A 21231-nucleotide genomic window follows, 5' to 3' on the forward strand; every position below is an offset into this window, starting at 1 on the left:
TACTATATAATGTTGTGTTATGTGTTTTTTGCTTTTGTTTAAGCTATTTAAAATATATGTGACTTTTAAGAGATGGACAGTGCTTTTCTTATCATAGATTATTAGGGTTGGAAGGGACCCCAGGAGATCATCTAGTCCAACCCCCTGCTCAAAGCAGGACAAATCCGCAAATGGCCCCCTCAAGGATTGAACTCACAACCCTGGGTTTAGCAGGCCAATGCTCAAACCACTGAGCTATCCCTCGGTGATGGTAGGGTGTTGGTGTGTCCCCCCCCTGCAGTTTCAAATTTAGAAATACTAACTAATGTCACAATTAGATGAGAACTAACCGAGGAGACTGTTCAGATGCATATTGTGTTGTTCAAGGGTTCCATTTTGAGACTAAATAAGAGTAATATTCTGTGATGGCAAAATCTTAAATGCTGTTCTTGTGAGATTTCAGTGCGGAATACTAGACACTTCCTAAGATTTTCAATATATTGGGCTGTATTCAAACCAGGTCCAGAAAACAAGTTTTGGATCCAACCTGCAATCCAATGCGTAGTGGTAGGCTCAGATCACACAACCTCCATAGTCACTCCCTCTCTGATTCCTAATTTCAGCAGGGAAGTGATGTAGGGACAGAAGGTTTCAGTTGTGGCCCATCTCTGCTCAGATAGTTGAAATTATTTTTTTTAAATTGAAATCCATGGTAAAGGTGCTTCCCCCACCCCAATTGTTCTTGTTTGTTATGCTGATCATGATGCTACATGAATATGTGGATAGAGTAGATCTATATAACAGACGTATAAGTCTGCAGAAGGGAGTAGCAATTTATAAAAATTCAAATTAGTTTTATAAAATATATAAATGTCAAATGCTCTGAATGGGAGGTGACCTTTTCATGTTTAATGCAACAGCTGAAAAAAGAGGAGTAGTATAGCTACCAAGGCTGCAGGGAAATTGAATTAATGGTGCCTTTTTATTGTTCCTTCTGTAGTGTTGATTCTAATTTTAGAAGCTTACATCACTTTAGTTATGATGACAGCCTCCTTCTCTCACTTAGCATAGATCATATTTTCATACCACTTATGAATGCTCCTGATCCTTTCAATAAGATTTTTCTACAGCATGTTAGTAAGCATTTAGCTGCTGTGGAAACTGATGCACATAAGTAACCAATAGCAGAACACAATGTTACCCTAAAGAACTGAGGGAAGCTAAGTCCTATTTCCCTTGGTCAGAAGGGTCAGGAATAGGGTGGAGAGTTGTTTTAAAAACCGGAATTCCTGAAGTTCTGATGGAAGGCTAACCTTGCCTCAAAATACAACGATTCATTTAAGATGTTAAGTTAAATGTGGGGGAGGGGGAAAGGGAATTAGACATGCATGCCAGCAGTACTAAATCAAGGCAGTGTGGGGATGCTTCCAGCTTGTGGTGCATCTGCCACTGTATATAGCATTCTATTATCATCACTCCCTTCATTTTCCAAAAGATGTAAAGTCCTCAAATATATGATGCTAGTCCCTTGATACTGGTGCTGTTACATTAGAATATTTGTATATTAGGCTGTTGTACTTGGAAATTACTACCTGCAAAGCCAGAGAGGAAGATGAACTATTTTAGGCTCAAACCCCTTTGCTTCAATTTGTGAAATGGCAGATTGCTTTGCAACCAGCTGGTTTTAATCCCTCAAACCCATCCCCCAAACCTACTTGGTGGTAAGGTATAGTAGTTACTGTACTCAAAGAAAATGGCAGAGAGAGAACGTCTTTATAGCTGACTACTTCTGCCGTGCCTCTTTGCTCAGAGTGGGTGCTCAATTATACTAAAAGTCTTCCTACTCTGTGACTTGTTCTGGTCTTTTTTTCTAAAAGTCCAGCAGTCATAGCCAGCACCCTTCCTTTTGCTGGGCATGCAAGCAGCTATCTTGCCTTTTTAGCTAGTGCATGCAGGTTTTAATATTACTGCTTGCCTTCACTGCACAGCTGCAATATTCAAACAACTGGCATTTCTTGGATTGATCTGGGAAAAGTAGTAACTATTGGAGGAGGTATCTTCTGGTGTCAGCTGTGAAATATATATGATTTTGCATAATTTCAGTTGGTGGGATCTCTTTAAGCAAAGAGGAGAAACCTCTAATCCAGTTTAAATTAAATATAAATTTAAAAGATCCAGATAAGTGTCTTAGTGCAATTTTTTGTTTAAAAATCCTATTCTTCAATGATTTAGTCTTGTTAAATAAATCTCCATGTTTTGATTGTCTAACAGGCAGAGTGGGAAAATTCTGATACAGTATTTATGGGTGCATGCATCTATGCATAGATATAATCCTATGGAGTGATATTCCAAATATGAAAAGAAAGCATCATTGAGAAACAAGGAAGGTTTTTCAGGAAGCATAGATCAAGATGATTTTTTTTTAAAAAAAAAATAAGGCTTTCATATGCAATGAAAAATTGGGATTCGTCTTAAAATGAGAAGAACAAAATACTGTTTCTGGTTTTACCACATGTTTCTTAAAATTGTATTTTGGTTGAGATCACTATTAAACAATCTTTGCAAAAGATTTTTCCTCAAGTCACTGTTGTATTGTGATCTGACATTTATCTTCAACAAATCATTGTAAAAGAACTTGTGGCACTGTACCATAAGGCGCTTAGGTTTAAAAAAAAAAAAAAAAAATCTCCAGTATAGAATTAGGTCAATTTTTTCACCCTGTTCATAGCTGTTAGGCTGACAGGTTTGCATGCAGGGTCTCGGATTTATTCCCTGGAGAACTGCAGTAGCTTCAGTCTGATTGGTAGCAATAGGAAAAGGATGATGTCATCTTCACTTAAAGACAAAACTAGAAGGAAATAGAATTTTGTTCCCATTATTGAGCTTGTGTTTACAATAGTTGTAAAAATATGGCATTCACTCCAAAATCTTTAGTGGATTGAATTTCATGCACAATGCAGCAGTTTAAAATGCAGTTGTGAGATGAATATCTCTTGTTTAGCTGGACAAGAGAATTTGTGTGCTATCAGTGCACATGCAGACAAGGGGTGAGGCTTCCTTTAGTAGTTTATTTTTTTTTTTTAATTGTAATTATAGTAATTGTAGTAAAACAAGTAATACAACCCATAAGAATCTGGACGTTCCCTAATTATTACTGAAGCTGAAAGGTTCTTATTAGTGTGGCTATAAACCTGATGTTTATATTCAAAATGTTGTAGAGCAGCATTGCATGAATCATTTCAAAAGGTGTAACACACTGTATTGCAATGAGGCTTATGCTGCCCTGTAGCCTGCTCTGCTGCAATACTGTGGAAAGAATAGTGAATTGAATTTTCTCTGTCTGGTAGTGCTTAACACTTCAACGGTGGAATATTTATGTAAAATTCCTCCATCGTGTAAAACAGGAAAAGATTTTGGCTCTGTGTGAGAACCTTATAAATAAATACATGCTAGATGTCAAATAAGTTGCAGTTGTTTCCCTCTTGATATTACAAAATCAAAAAAATTAATTGCATCTTAAAATATTTTTAGCCATTTTTTCATTGTTTGACAAAATTGGTGGTTTAAAGAATATGATACAGATTATTTGTCTTTCAGGATTCATAGATTCATAGACTCTAGGACTGGAAGGGACCGCGAGAGATCATCGAGTCCAGTCCCCTGCCCTCATGGCAGGACCAAATACTGTCTGCAAAAGACGTAACTTGCAATTTCACTTACTGTATCCAGGCTGCGGGGCTCATTTGAAGGTATACTACTGATCTCTCAGCTCTCTGGTACACAATACTCCAGTTGAGGCCTAACCAGCGCAGAGTAGAGCGGAAGAATGACTTCTCGTGTCTTTTACAACACACCTGTTAATGCATCCCAGAATCACGTTTGCTTTTTTTGCAACAGTATCACACTGTTGACTCATATTTAGCTTGTGGTCCACTATGACCCCTAGATCTCTTTCTGCCATACTCCTTCCTAGACAGTCTCTTCCCATTCTGTATGTGTGAAACTGATTGTTCTTCCTAAGTGGAGCACTTTGCATTTGTCTTTATTGAACTTCATCCGGTTTACCTCAGACCATTTCTCCAATTTGTCCAGATCATTTTGAATTTTGACCCTGTCCTCCAAAGCAGTTGCAATCCCTCCCAGTTTGGTATCGTCCGCAAACTTAATAAGCGTACTTTCTATGCCAACATCTAAGTCGTTGATGATGAAGATATTGAACAGAGCCGGTCCCAAAACAGACCCTGCGGAACCCACTTGTTATACCTTTCCAGCAGGATTGGGAGCCATTAATAACTACTCTCTGAGTACGGTTATCCAGCCAGTTATGCACCCACCTTATAGTAGCCCCATCTAAATTGTATTTGCCTAGTTTATCGATAAGATATCATGCGAGACCGTATCAAATGCCTTACTAAAGTCTAGGTATACCACATCCACCGCTTCTCCTTATCCACACAAGGACTCGTTATCCTATCAAAGAAAGCTATCAGATTGGTTTGACACGATTTGTTCTTTACAAATCCATGCTGGCTATTCCCTATCACCTTACCACCTTCCAAGTGTTTGCAGATGATTTCTTTAATTACTTGCTCCATTATCTTCCCTGGCACAGAAGTTAAACTAACTGGTCTGTAGTTTCCTGGGTTGTTTTTATTTCCCTTTTTATAGATGGGCACTATATTTGCCCTTTTTCCAGTCTTCTGGAATCTCTCCGTCTCCATGACTTTCCAAGATAATAGCTAGAGCTCAGATACCTCCTCTATTAACTCCCTTGAGTATTCTAGGATGCATTTCATCAGGCCCTGGTGACTTGCAGGCATCTAACTTTTCTAAGTGATTTTTTAACTTGCTCTCTTTTTTATTTTATCTTCTAAACCTACCCCTTCCCATAAGCATTCACTATGTTAGACATTCCTTCAGACTTCTCAGTGAAGACCGAAACAAAGAAGTCATTAAGCATCTCTGCCATTTCCAAGTTTCCTGTTACTGTTTCTCCCTCCTCACTGAGCAGTGGGCCTACCCTGTCCTTGGTCTTCCTCTTGCTTCTAATGTATTGATAAAAAGTCTTCTTGTTTCCCTTTATTCCCATAGCTAGTTTGAGCTCATTTGTGCCTTTGCCTTTCTAATCTTGCCCCTGCATTCCTGTGTTATTTGCCTATATTCATCCTTTGTAATCTGACCTAGTTTCCATTTTTTATATGACTCCTTTTTATTTTGTAGGTCATGCAAGATCTCGTGGTTAAGCCAAGGTGGTCTTTTGCCACATTTTCTATCTTTCCTACCCATCGGAATAGCTTGCTTTTGGGCCCTTAATAGTGTCCCTTTGAAAAACTGCCAACTCTCCTCAGTTGTTTTTCCCCTCAGTCTTGATTCCCATGGGACCTTACCTATCAGCTCTCTGAGCTTACCAAAATCGCCTTCCTGAAATCCATGGTCTCTATTTTGCTGTACTCCCTCTACCCTTCCTTAGAATTGCAAACTCTATGATTTCATGATCACTTTCACCCAGCTTCCTTCTACTTTCAAATTCTCAACGAGTTCCTCCCTATTTGTTAAAATCAAGTCTAGAACAGCTTCCCCCCAGTAGCTTTTTCAACCTTCTGAAATAAAAAGTTGTCTGCAATGCAGTCCAGGAACTTATTGGATAGTCTGTGCCCCGCGGTGTTATTTTCCCAACATATATCTGGATAGTTGAAGTCCCCCATCACCACCAAATCTTGGGCTTTGGATGATTTTGTTAGTTGTTTAAAAAAAGCCTCATCCACCTCTTCCACCTGGTTAGGTGGCCTGTAGTAGACTCCTAGCACGACATCACCCTTGTTTTTTACCCCTTTTATCCTAACCCAGAGACTCTCAACACTTCCGTCTCCTATGTCCATCTCCACCTCAGTCCAAGTGTGTACATTTTTAATATATAAGGCAACACCTCCTCCCTTTTTCCCCTGTCTATCCTTCCTGAGCAAACTATACCCATCCACACCAACATTCCAATCATGTATTATCCCACCAAGTTTCAGTGATGCCAACAATGTCATAGTTGTATTTATTTATTAGCACTTCCAGTTCTTCCTGCTTATTACCCATACTTCTCGCATTTGTATATAGGCATCTAAGATACTGGTTTGATCTTGCCTCCCAGTTTTGCCCTGACCCTCCTTTCTCTCTGCCATTATAGCCCACGCTCCCTCTTGTTTCCGACCCATCTCCCAGGTCTTCATGTTCCCCACTTACCTGTGGGCTTTGCTCACCTGTCCCCGTCGAACCTAGTTTAAAGCCCTCCTCACTAGGTTAGCCAGTCTGTGTGCAAATAGGGTCTTTCCCCTCCTCGAAAGGTGAACGCCATCTCTGCCTAGCAGTCCTTCCTCGAATAGCATCCCGTGGTCGAGGAAGCCAAAGCCCTCCTGGCGACACCATCTTCGCAGCCAGGCATTCACCTCCATGATGCATCTGTCTCTGCCCGGGCCCCTACCTTTGACAGGAAGAATCGAAGAGAATACCACCTGCGCTCCAAACTCCTTCACCCGTACTCCCAGAGCCCTGTAGTCACTCTTGATCTGCTCAGCGTCACACCTCGCAGTATCATTTTGTGCCCACATGGATGAGTAGCATGGGGGTAGTAGTCAGAAGGCCGGATAATCCTCGACAATGCCTCTGTAACATTTCGGATACGGGCCCCCGGCAGGCAGCATACCTCCCGAGATGAAATGTCAGGGCGACAGATGGGCGCCTCCGTCCCCCTCAGCAGAGAGTCTCCGACCACCACTACCCTACGTTTCCTATTTTCAGTGGTGGCAGCAGACCTCCCAGCCTTAGGGTACGAGGCTTCTCCTCCTTTACTGTAGGGGGTGATTCCTTCTCTCCTGTATCAAGAAGAGCATAACGGTTACCTATTACCATGGCGGGAGGGTTCGCAGCAGGGGTGGAGCACTGCCCGCTGCCAGAAGTAACCAGCTGCCAGTGTCCACCCTGAGCCATCTCCTCCTCCACCAGTGGTGTGTCAGCAGTCCTGTGAACTGGGACAGCTACCTCAGCTGTCTCCACATGGACACTGTCCAGGAATTGCTCGTGGATACGGATGCTCTCAACCTAGCCACCTCCTCCTGTAGCTCTCCCACCTGCTGCCTGAGAGATGAGAGCTGAGAGATCAGTAGTATACCTTCAAATGAGCCCCGCAGCCTGGATACAGTAAGTGAAATTGCAAGTTACGTCTTTTGCAAAACCACACCAGAATCTGGGTAGAAGCATCCATGCTCTGGTGCCCTGTCTGGCTACAGGCCCAGGTGGAGGAGACAGAAGCAGTGCTGGCACATGTGTTGCGGGTCTTCCTAACCATCGTAAGTCTCCGTCTGTCAAACTCCCTCTCAAACTCCCCTGTCTGCAGCTCCCTGTCCGCTCTGCTCTCATTTAAAGAGAGAGGTTTTGGATGTAGTTAGGTTTATAGGTTTTCAAGGGACTAATGGGTCACGGATAGGACCGACAAGGGACCCCCGCTCCCTTCCTATTCCCCTTCCAAACTCCCTTGCGAAACTCCCTGTTAGCAGCCCCTGTTCACAAAGCTTGTGCGCGGCTTTATAAAGCCCTGGCCTGAGTGAATGCCCCGCCCACTGGTTAAGGCTCAGCCAATTACCAGAGGCTTCTAGCTTTCAAACCTTCCTTTGTAGCTCAGCCTCCAACTGCCAGCTATAGCACACGGTCCTTCAAACAACCAAAACAAACAAACAGACTGACAAACACAAGCTCAGCACTCAGCAAGTAACCCCCAAACACAAACACACATACACACACTGCAGACAGTCACTTACCCCACAGATGCTGTATTTGCTCCTCCTTCACCTGGAGAACTCCCTTGAAAAACTCCCTGTTAGCAGCCCCTGTTCGCAAAGCTAGTTTTGCAAAGTTTGCAAAGATAGTTTTGGAAAGTGAGCTCATCTCATAGTTGAGGTGAAAATATAGAAGTCGTATTCAACTCTAATCTTCTTTGATACGGCCTTGTTCTGGAAAGCCAAGTGGAAGTAGAATCATAATACCCATAAGCAGGGTTGCCAGGCCCCGGTGGCTCTGGTTGGCACTGTCAGCTGGGCCGTTAAAAGTCTGGTCGGCAGTGCAGTGGGGGCCCAGAGCTAAGGCAGTCTCCCTGCCTGCCCTAGCTCCATGCAGCTCCCAGAAGTGGCTGCCAGGTCCTTGTACCCCCCATAGGCACATGGGCATCCAGAGAGGCTCTGCGTGCTGCCTTCACCCCTTGTGCCGGCTCTGCAGCTCCCATTGACCAGGAACCATGACCAATGGGAGCTGTGGGGGCAGTGCCTGTGGGTGCAAGGGCAGCGCACGGAGCCTCCCTGGCCGTCCATGCACCTAGGGGTGGCAGGACCTGGCTGCTGCTTCCTGGGAGCTGCAGTAAGCACTGCCAGGACCTCGTACCCCCTTCTGCATGCCAATCCTCTGCCCCAGCCCGGAGACCCTCCCACAGCCAAACTCCTTCCCGAAGCTGCCCACTTCCAGCCCTGCCCCAGCCCAGAGCCTGCACCCCCAACCAGAGTCCTCATCCCTCACCCCTGGCACTCCAACACCTGCCTCAGCCCGGTGAAAATGAGTGAGGGTCGGGAGAAGCACGCAACAGAGGGAGGGAGATGGAGCGAGTGGGGGCAAGGCCTCAGAAAAGGGGCGGGGCAGGAATGTTCAGTTTTGTGTGATTAGAAAGTTGGCAAGCCTACCCATAAGCAGTTTTTTGTCTGAGATGAAGCATGTATCTTCCCTGTAAAACAGACTTAGCTCAATTTCTTGAAAGAGAGAATCCCCTGGATGGGCACAGTGGATGAAGCAAAGCTTCTCACTGGGAAGCCTCAAAGGGCCTGATTCAGAATTGAAGTGAAAAAGGACTTTGCTGCTAGTAGCCTACTTATCGCTATTGCCACCACTTAGCAGCTAGCTGAAGCAGCAGTGCAATTTGGTCAATGAGGAGATGGTATGGCTTTTAATTTCCAAATCAGCTTAAGAGGCACCATATCATGTTGGGTGTAGATGGTGAGGTTGTGACAGAAACTTGTGGCCTGTGAAAGTGGAGGGAGGAAACTAAGGGAATAGAGGAAAAAGATGGAGAACTGCGTGGACAGCTTGTGGCCCCTTTTGTACTTGAAGTAAAAAGATGTTGATACTAAATAATGGCTTTGAATTTGGGCTGCTATAGTTTTTTTCCCCTCCTTAGAGGGTGGCAATGGCCAATTAACTTCTAGGAATGGAGTGCATCATAACATTCCCTGCCCAAAAGTGCAAGAAATCCTAGGTGACATACCCAGAGTAGGTCTCCTGTGTGCTAGAACTGCCATCCAAGTCACTGAGCTGCTGAAAAATGTTTGTTTTTAGCTGCAAAAAGAAAATATCTTGTAATTCTTGCCCTCTAATTAGAAACTAGAATCGTTGCTCTTTCAGGGTTATTGCAGTAGTTTGATTTTTAAAAAATCAGATGTTTTTAAAAAACAACTTTTAACATGTTTGTTTTTTTCATTCAAATGATTTCTCATTTGCTTTACGTGAGCATCTCCTTCCAATAAGAAGTTTATATAATTCTTGGACAAAATTCCTTAAAGAATAAAAAGAAGCCTGTAAAAATGACAGCTAGAGTAAGGTCATTATATGGCATATACTTGAAAAACAGGAATTGTTTTACTTTGAAAAGATTTTTTTTTTTTATCTTGAAGTGTGTTAAACTTGAATACAAAGATAAGAAATGTGACTTGTCCAGAATACTGTTGAAAATGAAGTGTAAATATAGATACACATTTGCGAAGCTGATTTTTTAAAAATTCATAGTTATTGTATGTGCTCTGGTAGATCATAAAAATGATACACACATAATGTGGAACAAGAATGTTATGCTAAATTGTTCTACAGAGATGTGTATTTATATTAGGTTAATAAAGATGCTCTGCTGGCTGCATCTGCAGATACAGTAGCCAGTTGATCTAATGCAGTTTCTAAAGGCTTTCTATACAGGTGATGTCATCCTTTTAGCTCGGTTCCCCTCCCACTCTCTTTCCTCCTTATTAGATACTTCATCTTGCTGCGGAGCATCCAATCGATTGAAGCTTTTCCTGAGGGAGCTGCTGAGAAGCAAGCAAAAATAGTAGGAATTAGGACTCCAGCGTTCAGTCTTGCCGTAGCTGTGGATGTATATTTTGTAGTGCATTATATAATTGTTTTAATTGAAAAAGCTAGGCTTGGATTAACCATGGTATCTGGCTGATGCATTAGAATACTAAGCAACACTGCAGAGTTGTAAACTCTGCATGATAAAATAGAGAGAGAGAAAAAAAGGGTTTAGATTGCAGAGGTTCCGAGACATTCCATAGTGCAAACCTGTTAGAGTATATATCCTGAAGCTACAATCTGGACATGAATTGAATTTTGCAGTTATGGTGGGCAAGCGTATAAAGAAGAAACTTTAATATCAAGGGTGTGGGATTCCTGAGTTGCCTAAGATGCAGAAGAAGCTTTCCCAATTTGATCTACAATATTAAAATGTGAAGTTTTGGAACCGGAAGATAAACCAGCCTTACCTGCATTTTAGTAGGAAAAGAAAGACTCAGAAGAATTCAAGTCTCACCTTTTAGTATAATGTTAGATTAATATATAATTTTAATCCAGTTCAGAATTAATTCCATTCTACACCAGCTTTCGCTTGCATGCCTATTGCTTGGGGAGAGCCTATGGATATTTGTATTTGAAGAGCCAGGAGTACTGAAACATTTTGATTTGCATTTATGTGCTTGTTAAAACTGGAACATTTTTAAAGGAATTGCTGCTCCTAACTCACTGCAATACTGAAAACTACTGAGATACAGTAGAAGCTGTAGTCAAATTCATCAGTGTGAAAATCAAACCTGAACAGTTGTGTGCATATACATCCACTGCTTTGGTTTATGATTTACAAGGAGAATCTAATAGGGATTTTACTAAATAATTTTCCTCTCTGGCTTTTTTCTGAGAGAGGAAACTTTCCTTCTCAGCCCAAGAAATGGCTTTTCTTGTTCGTTGTTACGCCAATTGTCTGCAGCCATGGGCCTCCAAAGTAAGTAGTCACTAATAAATTCTCTCTAAATCATACTGACAAACATGGTACTTTTAAAATGTTTCTGTTCTAAGAATTTTTCAAAACATCCTTTGTACTATTCTGCATGTGAAGTTGGACTCAGCTACCCCAAAAGAATAATCCATGCATAATGCCCAAAAGGGCGGAGGAATCTTGAAATCTGACAATCAGAATATTAATAGTATACAGATTAAAATATTGTATAAAACCACGTTTTTTAACCCACAGAACTTGAATTTTAGGTCTACAGTATTACTCCAAATATTACTAGAATGTGACGCTTATAGGATTGGTTATGACTGCTTGTGCATATTGTTAACTTGATAAATATTGATATTCCAGTTGAGTGCACGGTTTAATTTTCAAGATATATTATACTCTGCTATTGCTTTCCAAGATTGAATCTTGGAGAAATGGTTGATTCAGTATCTGAGCTTTGTATTTACAGTTAACAACTTCAGATAACAATAATAATTTTGATGTGCATTTTAAAATGCAGATTTTGTGTAACTGTTTATTTCTTTTAATGGAGATAATGTAAACCAAGAATATGTAAGCAGGCAAACCTGTGTTGAGGTGACTTCTTTAAAGACATTAACAAATATAGTACTTGTGTGCCTCTTTCTTTCAAAAAATTACTCCAAATGCTTGTGTTTCATGAGCTTTGCTGACTGCCAGGGCTGAAGTAAGGCAGTTCCTATATCTGAGTTGACTACAAACAGCCAGAGGCTAGATGTGTATATATTATTATTTTTCCTATTTCCTATTTCTCTTACAGTAGAACTTAGAGGTCCATGTCAGGATAGGGGCTGGGTTGTGCTAGGTGTGGTAATGTATGAAGATTGGGTGAAATCCTGGTCTTATTGAAGTCAAAGGGAGTTTTGCCATTGACCTCAGAGGAGCCAAGATTTAACCATGACACCTGCCATGAAGAGTTTAGAATCTAAGTTATATATAAAATGTGGGAGTGGACAGGAGAGGTATACAATCAAGTATATACAATTCCTATCTACATTGCATTTTTGTCTGCTCATTTTTCTATGTCAATTAAAAGGCAAATGGAAATTCACTCTGTTTTAGCATCTGGGAGCTGCAGGTGTGAAATACCTTAGAAAATCAGCTCACCTTTATTTATGTTCCCAAGTGTGGATCGAGATCCCTAACCTTAATGCTTAAGGGCTTGTCTTCACGTACAGTGCTAAAGAAGTATTTTCTTTTAGGATTTTGGCCTAACCACGACAATGTGGATAATGTTTGTGCTTAAACAATCTTTTAAGGAAAAGTTGAGGTCCTAAAAGGACAGTTGGACTGCTACATAAGTACTGTTGATGTTACCATAATAATGTTAATCTGAGTACTGGTCAGTCACTGGCCTGTGTGACTGAAACAATGTAAAAGTATGACTAATAAAAAAATAAATGCCATATGTAAATACAAAGATGCCCATCACCACTGAGAGGAGTATACTGTGAGGAATTGTATAGCATAGGCAAATGTAAAATAGTCCATGCAAGCTAATGTATTGTCTAAGTAGTCGCCAGAAAAAAGATGTATTGTGAATTTGTGCAAATTGCATGAGGATTGTTCAAGCCACTCCTTTCTTTTATATAAGTTCCTATAGAAGCCAGGAAAGTATTGTTTAAAGCCCTGCAGGTTATTCTGTGACTGCCCAAAAGGGATCACTGCCTCTGTGCAGGAAGATGGTGGTGGTGGTTTGTATTGCACGAGCACCTAGCAGTTAGCGATCATGACCCTATTGTGCTGTATGGACACATAACAAAAAGATGGTCTCTAAGCTGAAGACTTTACAATCTGAATATAAGATGAGACAACAAACAGATATGGGCAGCATTAAGAAATAATGATTATGAAGATCATGGCACACCAGTTGCCTAAGCAGGAGTGCCCCTAGCTGTTTTCCTGCCAAGGGTGGAAAACATTTTCAGTGCCCTTGCAAGAAAAAACAAAACAAAACAACCCAACAATAAGCTGTGCCCTGTTCACCCACCCTGGAACTGGCCCTGTGCCATCTAAACAATATCGAGTTTTTTGTAGGCATAATGGCAGAGGAGAGTTTTAAGGAAAGAAGTGAAGGAGGACAATGAGATGGTTCTGCATATGTTTACAAGGAACTACTGCTATAGATAATGGGTGACAGGAAAGAAAGTTATGAGGTTCTGTCTGTTCTGTCGTATTATGTTAACAGTAAATACTTGTAATATAAAAAATGAGATGACTTCAAAAATGGTTTAGTAGTTCTTCGAAGCTGTCTTTGGAATTCTGTCAACTCTGTAGCTAGAATGGGTATGTGCTTTTTGGTATTAGACTCTTAAACACTGAGACATCATGATGTCATTATTAGAGAATTCCAAAATTCATAATGTGAAGTGTTTTATGGCAGTGGGTTTGAAGCAGCAGTAGGTTGAAGCACACTAGGGAATTTTTAGTGCACATCAGTAGGATCTACACCTGCTGGAGCACTATAAATTTACATCTGAGCTTGCTGTATAGTAAGTGCTTGTGTAGACATGCTCTTAGTTTACCCATCAATAAAATTAATTAAAACAAATGTATTATCCCACAGGCCTGGCTCAGTCCACTGGACTAATCTTTGAGACCCTCAGCAGAAAAGCTTTTTATAATTACCAGTTATTTTCTGCGTAACAAGAAGAATGCAAGCACTTACAGTCTTGAGTCCATGTCCTCCTGGTGTCAGCTTCTATATTTGATTATGTGAAAAAGCAATCTTAATATTATTTCTGAATTTGTAAATGTCTTTAATGAAGAAGATATAATTGACCCACTGGCTCTCCTTTTTCCCCTGCTTTATTTCAGTTCTTTCTTCTCCCAGTTTTGCCCTTTCTGGTCTCTTGCATATCACATTATCTGATAATTTCAGATTCTGTTCTTTCCTGCTAGAGCACTCTACTCAAGGCTCTGGGGCCATCTTTCCCATTCCACGCTGCTTCTCACTAGTGCTATGACTTTCACTTTCCCTCTCGTCAGTGCCCTTTCCATATATTTTGGCATTACCTCTAGCATCTCATAAGTTTGACCCCTGGTGGTGGTTTCCTTCATGGATTTTTTTACCTTCTGATCCTCTTCAGTGGAAGGATTGGCACTCGGTAGAGGCAGCTATGTTCCTTCCATGTACTTGGTTTATGCAGGGACCATTACTGGAGGCACCACCTCTTCATGGAATCAGCAGATCTTTTTCTGACTGCTAAGTATACTTCATTGTGCAATGCCCCGCCCACTTGCTCTTTACACCAGTTGATGCTTGAGCAGTCTGAGGATGACCTTCAAGTGTGCCATGGGTCAGCATATGAGGACTCCTGCTTTACTTCAGTGGAAATTAACTCCCTTTTCTAAAATAAATGTACATAGTGTGACCCACAAACCTTCTGTAAAACTGTCTTTTGGTTTATTCCTTTTTGTTCAGTGGTTTAAAACAATTCGAGTTAAAATGGTACAGTAGAGGGTAGCTGCTCATTCACTGAAGAAAATTGTAACTGTCCTCATGCTCATGCTTAAAATACTATGACAATCAGCAAAGGCAGAGGCTAAATCATGGCAAATATGCAGAGAGCCTGTCTTATTTTCTCAGCAGAAATACCTGACTCCAACAAATTTCCAGGATAGTATTTTGCATTTGTAGTCTGAGTGGATTGACAATCAAAAACATAAACATTTTGATCCCCTTGTTTCCTTCACCTTTCATAGATAAGAAACATGTTTTCTTGTTCTATATGTATTTTTGTGTAATTTTATTTAAATTTAAATGCCATACAAAGTTTTATCACCATCTGCATTTATATGCTAGTCTCGGACCCAGCCTATGATTCCTATGTCACTTACATGCATGGATTCTTCATGAATCAAAAAGAAAATGTAGATATTGGGTTTGTATGTCAACCCTGTTTACATAACTAGGGTCTTTGAGGGCTTCATTATGCAAAGGGACAAGACCTTGCCTGTGGCTACGTCTAGACTACCCGCCGTATCGGCGGTTAAAATCGATTGCTCGGGGATCGATATATTGCGTCTCATCTAGACGCGATATATCGATCCCTGAACGTGCTTATATCGATTCCGGAACTCCACCAACCCCAACGGAGTTCCGGAATCGACAAGGGAAGCCGCGGACATTGATCGCACGCGGTGAGGACAGGTGAGTAATCCGATCTTAGATATTCTACTTCAGCTACGTTATTCACATAGCTGAAGTTGCGTATCTAAGATCGATTTCCCCCCGTAGTGTAGACTAGCCTGTGAAATAAAATGTTGAAGACAATCTATCACTTGAGAAATTACTGTATTTGCATTATGATTTGTGCATGGTTATAGATGTATATAAGTTCATTACTGTAGCTGGTTGTCACTTGCAGGTTGTTATTGTGAAGTGAGCCATGAAGGGAAGATAAGTTGTGTCAGCCTAAGGATATGTAAAGGGAGATTATTATCTGCATAATATTGTGCCAAACAGTGCATATAAGAGTGTTATAAATTATTTAACTAATGTAAAACTTTTGAAAAGGTATGTTTAGTTTTTCACATGCCTGGGATACTGTTATCAAAATAAGAGATGCTCAAACACAGAAAATTGCTATATGCTACCTGGCTAACTGAGATTTAATGATTTATGAGATATGTAAAACTCATAAATAGTTTTAATATTATTTGCCAATAAGTTTGTATTTTACTATAATGTATTTAGACAAATGCAACTTTTTCATCATGTGATACATTTATTTTTTAGTGGCAAATGAGGCTGGTAAAGTTAGACCTCTGGAAAATCCATTGAGTTTCCTTGCATGCTCCACTTGCAATAGTATGATGACACATTTCGGATTTTGTTCTGCATACCATTGTAAGTGGATCAGAGGACTGTTAAGTCATATATTATGGAGCTTTCATTGATACATACTGGCAGTTTTCTCACATTGAAGTAAAAGATTTAGTCATTAAAATTATTTTGGGGTGTGTGTGTGTGTGTACACTTAGGATTGTTGTGATTTAAAGCACCACAGTGAAATAATCTATAATTTAGACATACAAAAATTAAGTTAAAATTACATTACATGTCTGGTTTAAACCAACATCAGAATCTAGTTTGAAACAGTGTCCTTAACTCACCCTATTGTAACTGAGCAGCTATAATGCATTTTTGAAGCTCCCTTCAAAGTATTGTCTAACTACTATATAAGCCACAAAGGGCAGATTTAAGACTCAAGATCTTGGGTTTAGAATGATCTTTTAATATTATTTTGATGTCTTTTGTGTCACTTCCCTGTATTTTTACACTGAAAAGAGTCAAATTAATTTTTGTAACTCGAGTCATTCCAATGCAGATTCCATGGATAAATTTGAAATCTCTGAAAATGAAAATTTGGTAATGAAAAATATTGATATGGCCCTTAACTATATTGCATACATGTGTCTAATAGTAATAACAATTTGATGAATAGGTATGGAGTACAGTCAGTGAGATTAAATAAACTGAAGTTACTGAACACAGAGATGTTTGCTAATAGCATTTATTGAAGTTTTTAAATTTAAAAACTATATAAAATATGTATGCAATTTCATATACATTGTTTTTATGTGTCAAACTATTGGCTTTTATAAAATTTTATAATAATTCTGGGGCTGCTCAAGATGACATATATTTGACTCTTTAGTAAGCTAATATGATGTAATGACTTATTTTATCTGTATCACTGCCATCAGCTGATGGGTGTTAGATTTCCTCCAAAGATTTAATTTGGAATGGTCTAACTTTCAGTAAATAGAAAATAAGAGAGTATACGTGCTGTTACTTAACCTGAAAAAGTCTCCTTTTATTTAAGGTGTTTGAGGACCTGTGTTCCTTGAGCAGAAATCCAGTGTAATTTCTGATAGCTTGTGTATATATAGCTGGCTGATGACTGATGTGTGTAGGAAATAAAGCTTCATGTTTCATGCTGTATATGGACAAACACACGTAACAAATGTCCTCCTGGTGTGTCAAAGTAGCCATCTTTCCTTCTTCTTTCCCACTAACCTAACTCCAATCACATTTTTAAGAGTTGCTATTTCAATGATGAGAAATTAATCAGCTATCTCAAGGATTTTCCTGGAGAGTGATCAGGAAGCAGTGTTGTGGTTCCACGCTTAAGAAACATGAACCAGAATTAATTTATGTGAAGCCCTGGCATAGAGACAGCAAAGAAATGCAGGCCCTTTTTGAGAACTGTAAAGTTATGTTTTATGGATTCTTATGATTAGCTGGCAGAAGTGATACATTCATCAGCAGGATAAAGGAGAAGAAAGACTGCTTAGCTTACTATTGCTAGCAAAAATCTTTTGGATATTTAGAAAAAGGGGAATTAGTGTATTGGGAACAGTGTGGCTAGGGCATCAGAGAACTTAGGAGAGAAGAGGTTAAGGAGAGGTTATTTGCCTGAAAAATGAATAACTGCATCTATATCATATGGAAACAAACCTAATGCTGTTTGTGTTTTAAACTGGTGATTGGGAAGGATAAAATTTTAGAGTTATGGTTTAGATCTTAAGCTATGGAAGCATAGGCCAGGGTGAGCCTTGTAGGAGATGGTGAGGTAAAAAATAGAATTAAAGGAAAACTAAATATCTTGTTACACATTACATGTGAAAATGGATACACTGAAGTTGCAATTGGAATAATAGAGATGTAATTGGATCATGAAAGTAACTACCAACTAAATCATCAGTATACAGAGGTACAGGCAAAAAGGAGCAAGGAGTATGGAAATATTGGTGAGGAAATAGAGGCTGCACAGAGAAATTACATAAACACTTAGTCTGAAATATCAGTCCAACTACTGAAACATGAGTAATTCTGCTGTCAGCCATAATTAGTCAGGTGATTCTTGAATGTTACAGATCAAGGCTGTTAGATAACATATACTGGAAAATTCTATGTGTGTATGAGGGCCTTTGATCATGCGGCATTTAAAATCTACAGTTATTGATTGTGATAGCAATTCTGCTCTGCTTGTAGATGCATACTGCTTATGCAGTTTATTGTCCACGTTGCATTGGAATTTCTTCTGAACATAATCCAAGAAACATAACCAAGGGTGATAAATAAGGTTGATGTTTGGAAGTATGTAGAATTTAGTGCTAATGTTGGAAATGAAATTATTGTGCGGTCAAATACTAAAAGAAACAATTTTTTGACTGAAGACTTGTTCTAGGGAAATGCTGATTTTTAATAGGAATTAACTAAGGTATTAGAAATCTATGCTAAAATTTGTTATAAGAGAGCAAAGTTGAGCAAAGCAAGGCTTTTTGACTGGCCCTAAGTTTGAGACCATGGGATACCAGTTTCAAAATAAGAAATTCAGACAGAACTATTTAATTCGAAGTAGTAAATATACAATAAAGGTTTCTAAATAAAGGTCTCAAAGAAAATAACTCCAGTCAAAAATAAGGAAGTTGAAAGGATACAGTGACAATAGCTGGCATATGGGAACCAGTAGCTAAACTTAAGTGATTTGATTGTTCTGCTTTAGTTATTCATTCCAGTGATCTTTTGTGTTCAGCAGTCCGATATTCCTTCATGCCTTAATCTAAAATTAAGCAAAAGTTATCTGCAACTGACTAGTTATAACTTTCTAAATTTCTGCTCTGAACATTAATTGTGAAATAAAATTGTTATCCTTAAAATAAATAAATGAGTGTAATGAAAGTTGAGAGGCAGTATTTCCTGAATCTCAAAGGTTAGCAAACGTGATCACCCTTGGTGCTATAAGCGCATGTCTTAGCAGTAGACTACTTCTAATATATCTTCACCGTGTTTGTCCGCACTGTGTTTTGTGGAAAATTTTTGCACTGGTGTAGCTAATCCAAATAATTTTTTACACTGGTGTAGTAAATATACATTAGAGATTTGTACTGGTGTGGGAGAGAGAGTGTATACAAGCCCTAAATTGACAGTGTATACAAGCTTCTGATAAGCTTTGCCATCCTTTCCCCTTTGTTGCATAATTTTTAACTCCAATATTGTATCTTAATATTACCCTTTTTGTCAGTAGTCCAGGGATCTTCACTGAGGCAAATAAAGTGTAATGTAAACTCCTATCCTTAAGCCAAGTATGAAAAATGTGGCCACAGGGCTAAAAGGAAAGATACCAAGGAATAATAGCATTAGGTGAGTACTGCTTCACCTTAGGAAACAAGAATAGAATGTAATATTTCTGTCTCTGAGGTTGACACTAGCAATATAGTTTGTCTAAACAAACTAGCAATATACATCACTGTAGGGGTCCAGCAACATTGGTTAAGAAATGTTTTCAAAGAATTGGAGGTCCAAAAAGTGAAACCAAGGGCTTGGTACATGAACAATTAATTTACAGAAAGCTGAGATGTCAATCTGCCCCATATTAGCCTTCCATGGACCCTGCTGACATGCATTAACAGTTTGTTAATGTGCTTTAATTCAATCCTGTTCAGAATTTTTTTCCCATTTAGAATCAGGTACCTGAAGTTCGTTCTCCCATTTAGTTTTAACTTTAGACAAGTAATATGCAGTGGCTAAAACCCACTGAGTATGTTTTCCTTGCTAGTTGTATCACTTACTGTGACGAAGTGGGGGGTCTTATTCGTCTTACTATGTTGCATGTAATGCTGTGTGTTCCTTAGTTTCCCAGTGTACTGCACCAATACTTAAGTGGTGGGAATTGCATGTGTGATTTTGCTGAGGCCCTCAGGGCAGGTGAGACTGATAAGCTATTTGCGTCTAGCCCAGGATTCCCAAGATGGACTTGGCTGAAAGTCACTGATATCTGTAATAACAAGCTCTGTTCTACGCTGTGGTCCTGTCTACAAATAAACCTTCTGTTTTACTGGCTGGCTGAGAGTCACGTCTGACTGTGGAGTTTGGGTGCAGGGCCCTCGGCTTTCCCAGGAGCCCCGCCTGTGTGGACTCGCTGTGGAAAGCACGAAGTGTGAAAAGGGGATGTTGAATGCTCCAAGGTCAGACCCAGGAAGGTCAAAGCTGTGTAAGCTTCTTGCCCTGGAGCCAGTATGCTCACGGAGAGGAGACATGCTCCCCCAGAGTCCTGACTGGCTTCGTATGGAGTGGTTCCAGAGCGTTGCCTGGTGACTCCATGAGACTTACTGATAAGTTCTCCAAGAATATTCCTTCAGTGATATCTCCTTAAAATATATGTTCTAATGTGGGTAATAAGTGTGCTGCTGACTATATAACATAAAATATTGGGTGATGCTATTTTGTACAGATAACATAACATTTCTTAAAACACATCAAACGTAATATATTTTAATATTTTGTAACAAAGATAGAAATGAGCTTTGAAGTAATTCAAAGGGGGGAATGTTTTATCCCTTTCTGTTGTGACACAAGAAGAGGACAGATCCTTTCTCCAAAGCAAATGTTTCTATTTTCTGTCCCTGAGAAGGAAAAGAAATAGAAACACAAATCTGAAAAAACTAGACCTCCTAGATGGCAACTTCTGTCCATTACCTTTTGTGATTTTATGTGGATGCTCTCTATCTCTTATGAAATTCATGATAACTTGCCTAAGCTGGGCCTCACCATCCACACTGCTATTTATAACGTGCTAGCTGGGAGTGTAATGTCTATACTCAACCTGCTGCTGTAGGGGTAGATGTACCTATAAGTGACTTCACTGCTGACAGCAAATGCCGTCTGCATTGCTGACAGCCAGCAAGGTTGATTCACTCCACTTTTGTACCTAGCAATTATTCCTTTGTGTGTTAATTTGGGAGGGTTCTGCTACTATATTGTAAAGTTTCTGATTTAATTAATCTCAGAATCAAAGGCATCAGGCTTACTGGCAAATGGCTCCTTCTGTGGTTTGTGACCCAAAATAGCATTTTTTGAATATAGGCACAACATTATTAGTAATTTGAATATTAGATTAATTAGATTAGAAAGTGAAGATGGTAGGGGGAAAAACTTTTTTTCAAAAAGCTATGTAAATGTTAACTGTGTAACTATTTGCATTGACTTTGATGACATGTCAGCACCTTTTGAAAGTCAAATGTCTCAATCTGGATATTCAAAACCTGAAAACTAAACATAAGGAAATGTTGGACCTTAACCTCCATTCATTTGAACCGAGGTGTTGTAAGGCTTACTAGTTGTGAAGGGCTTTGAA

The 21231-nt window shown here is 39.7% G+C and overlaps 1 protein-coding gene across 13 annotated transcripts in view; it reads left to right on the forward strand.

Moving 5' to 3' along the window:
- RAPGEF6 (Rap guanine nucleotide exchange factor 6) overlaps positions 1–21231 on the forward strand; it is a 245444-nt gene that overhangs the window by 122204 nt on the left and 102009 nt on the right. The window contains exon 1 of one of the 13 annotated variants that reach the window (XM_032769150.2): positions 10060–11044. The exons of 11 other annotated variants lie outside the window; for them this stretch is intronic. In XM_032769150.2, the coding sequence (XP_032625041.1) occupies positions 10991–11044 (54 nt within the window). In that variant the 5' untranslated portion in view covers positions 10060–10990. Of the gene's footprint in view, positions 1–10059; positions 11045–21231 lie in introns of those variants that run through there. One more of the 13 variants, XM_075068132.1, reaches the window with a different exon arrangement.

Source organism: Chelonoidis abingdonii, chromosome 7, assembly GCF_003597395.2.
Source record: "Chelonoidis abingdonii isolate Lonesome George chromosome 7, CheloAbing_2.0, whole genome shotgun sequence".
NCBI lineage: Eukaryota > Metazoa > Chordata > Testudines > Testudinidae > Chelonoidis > Chelonoidis abingdonii.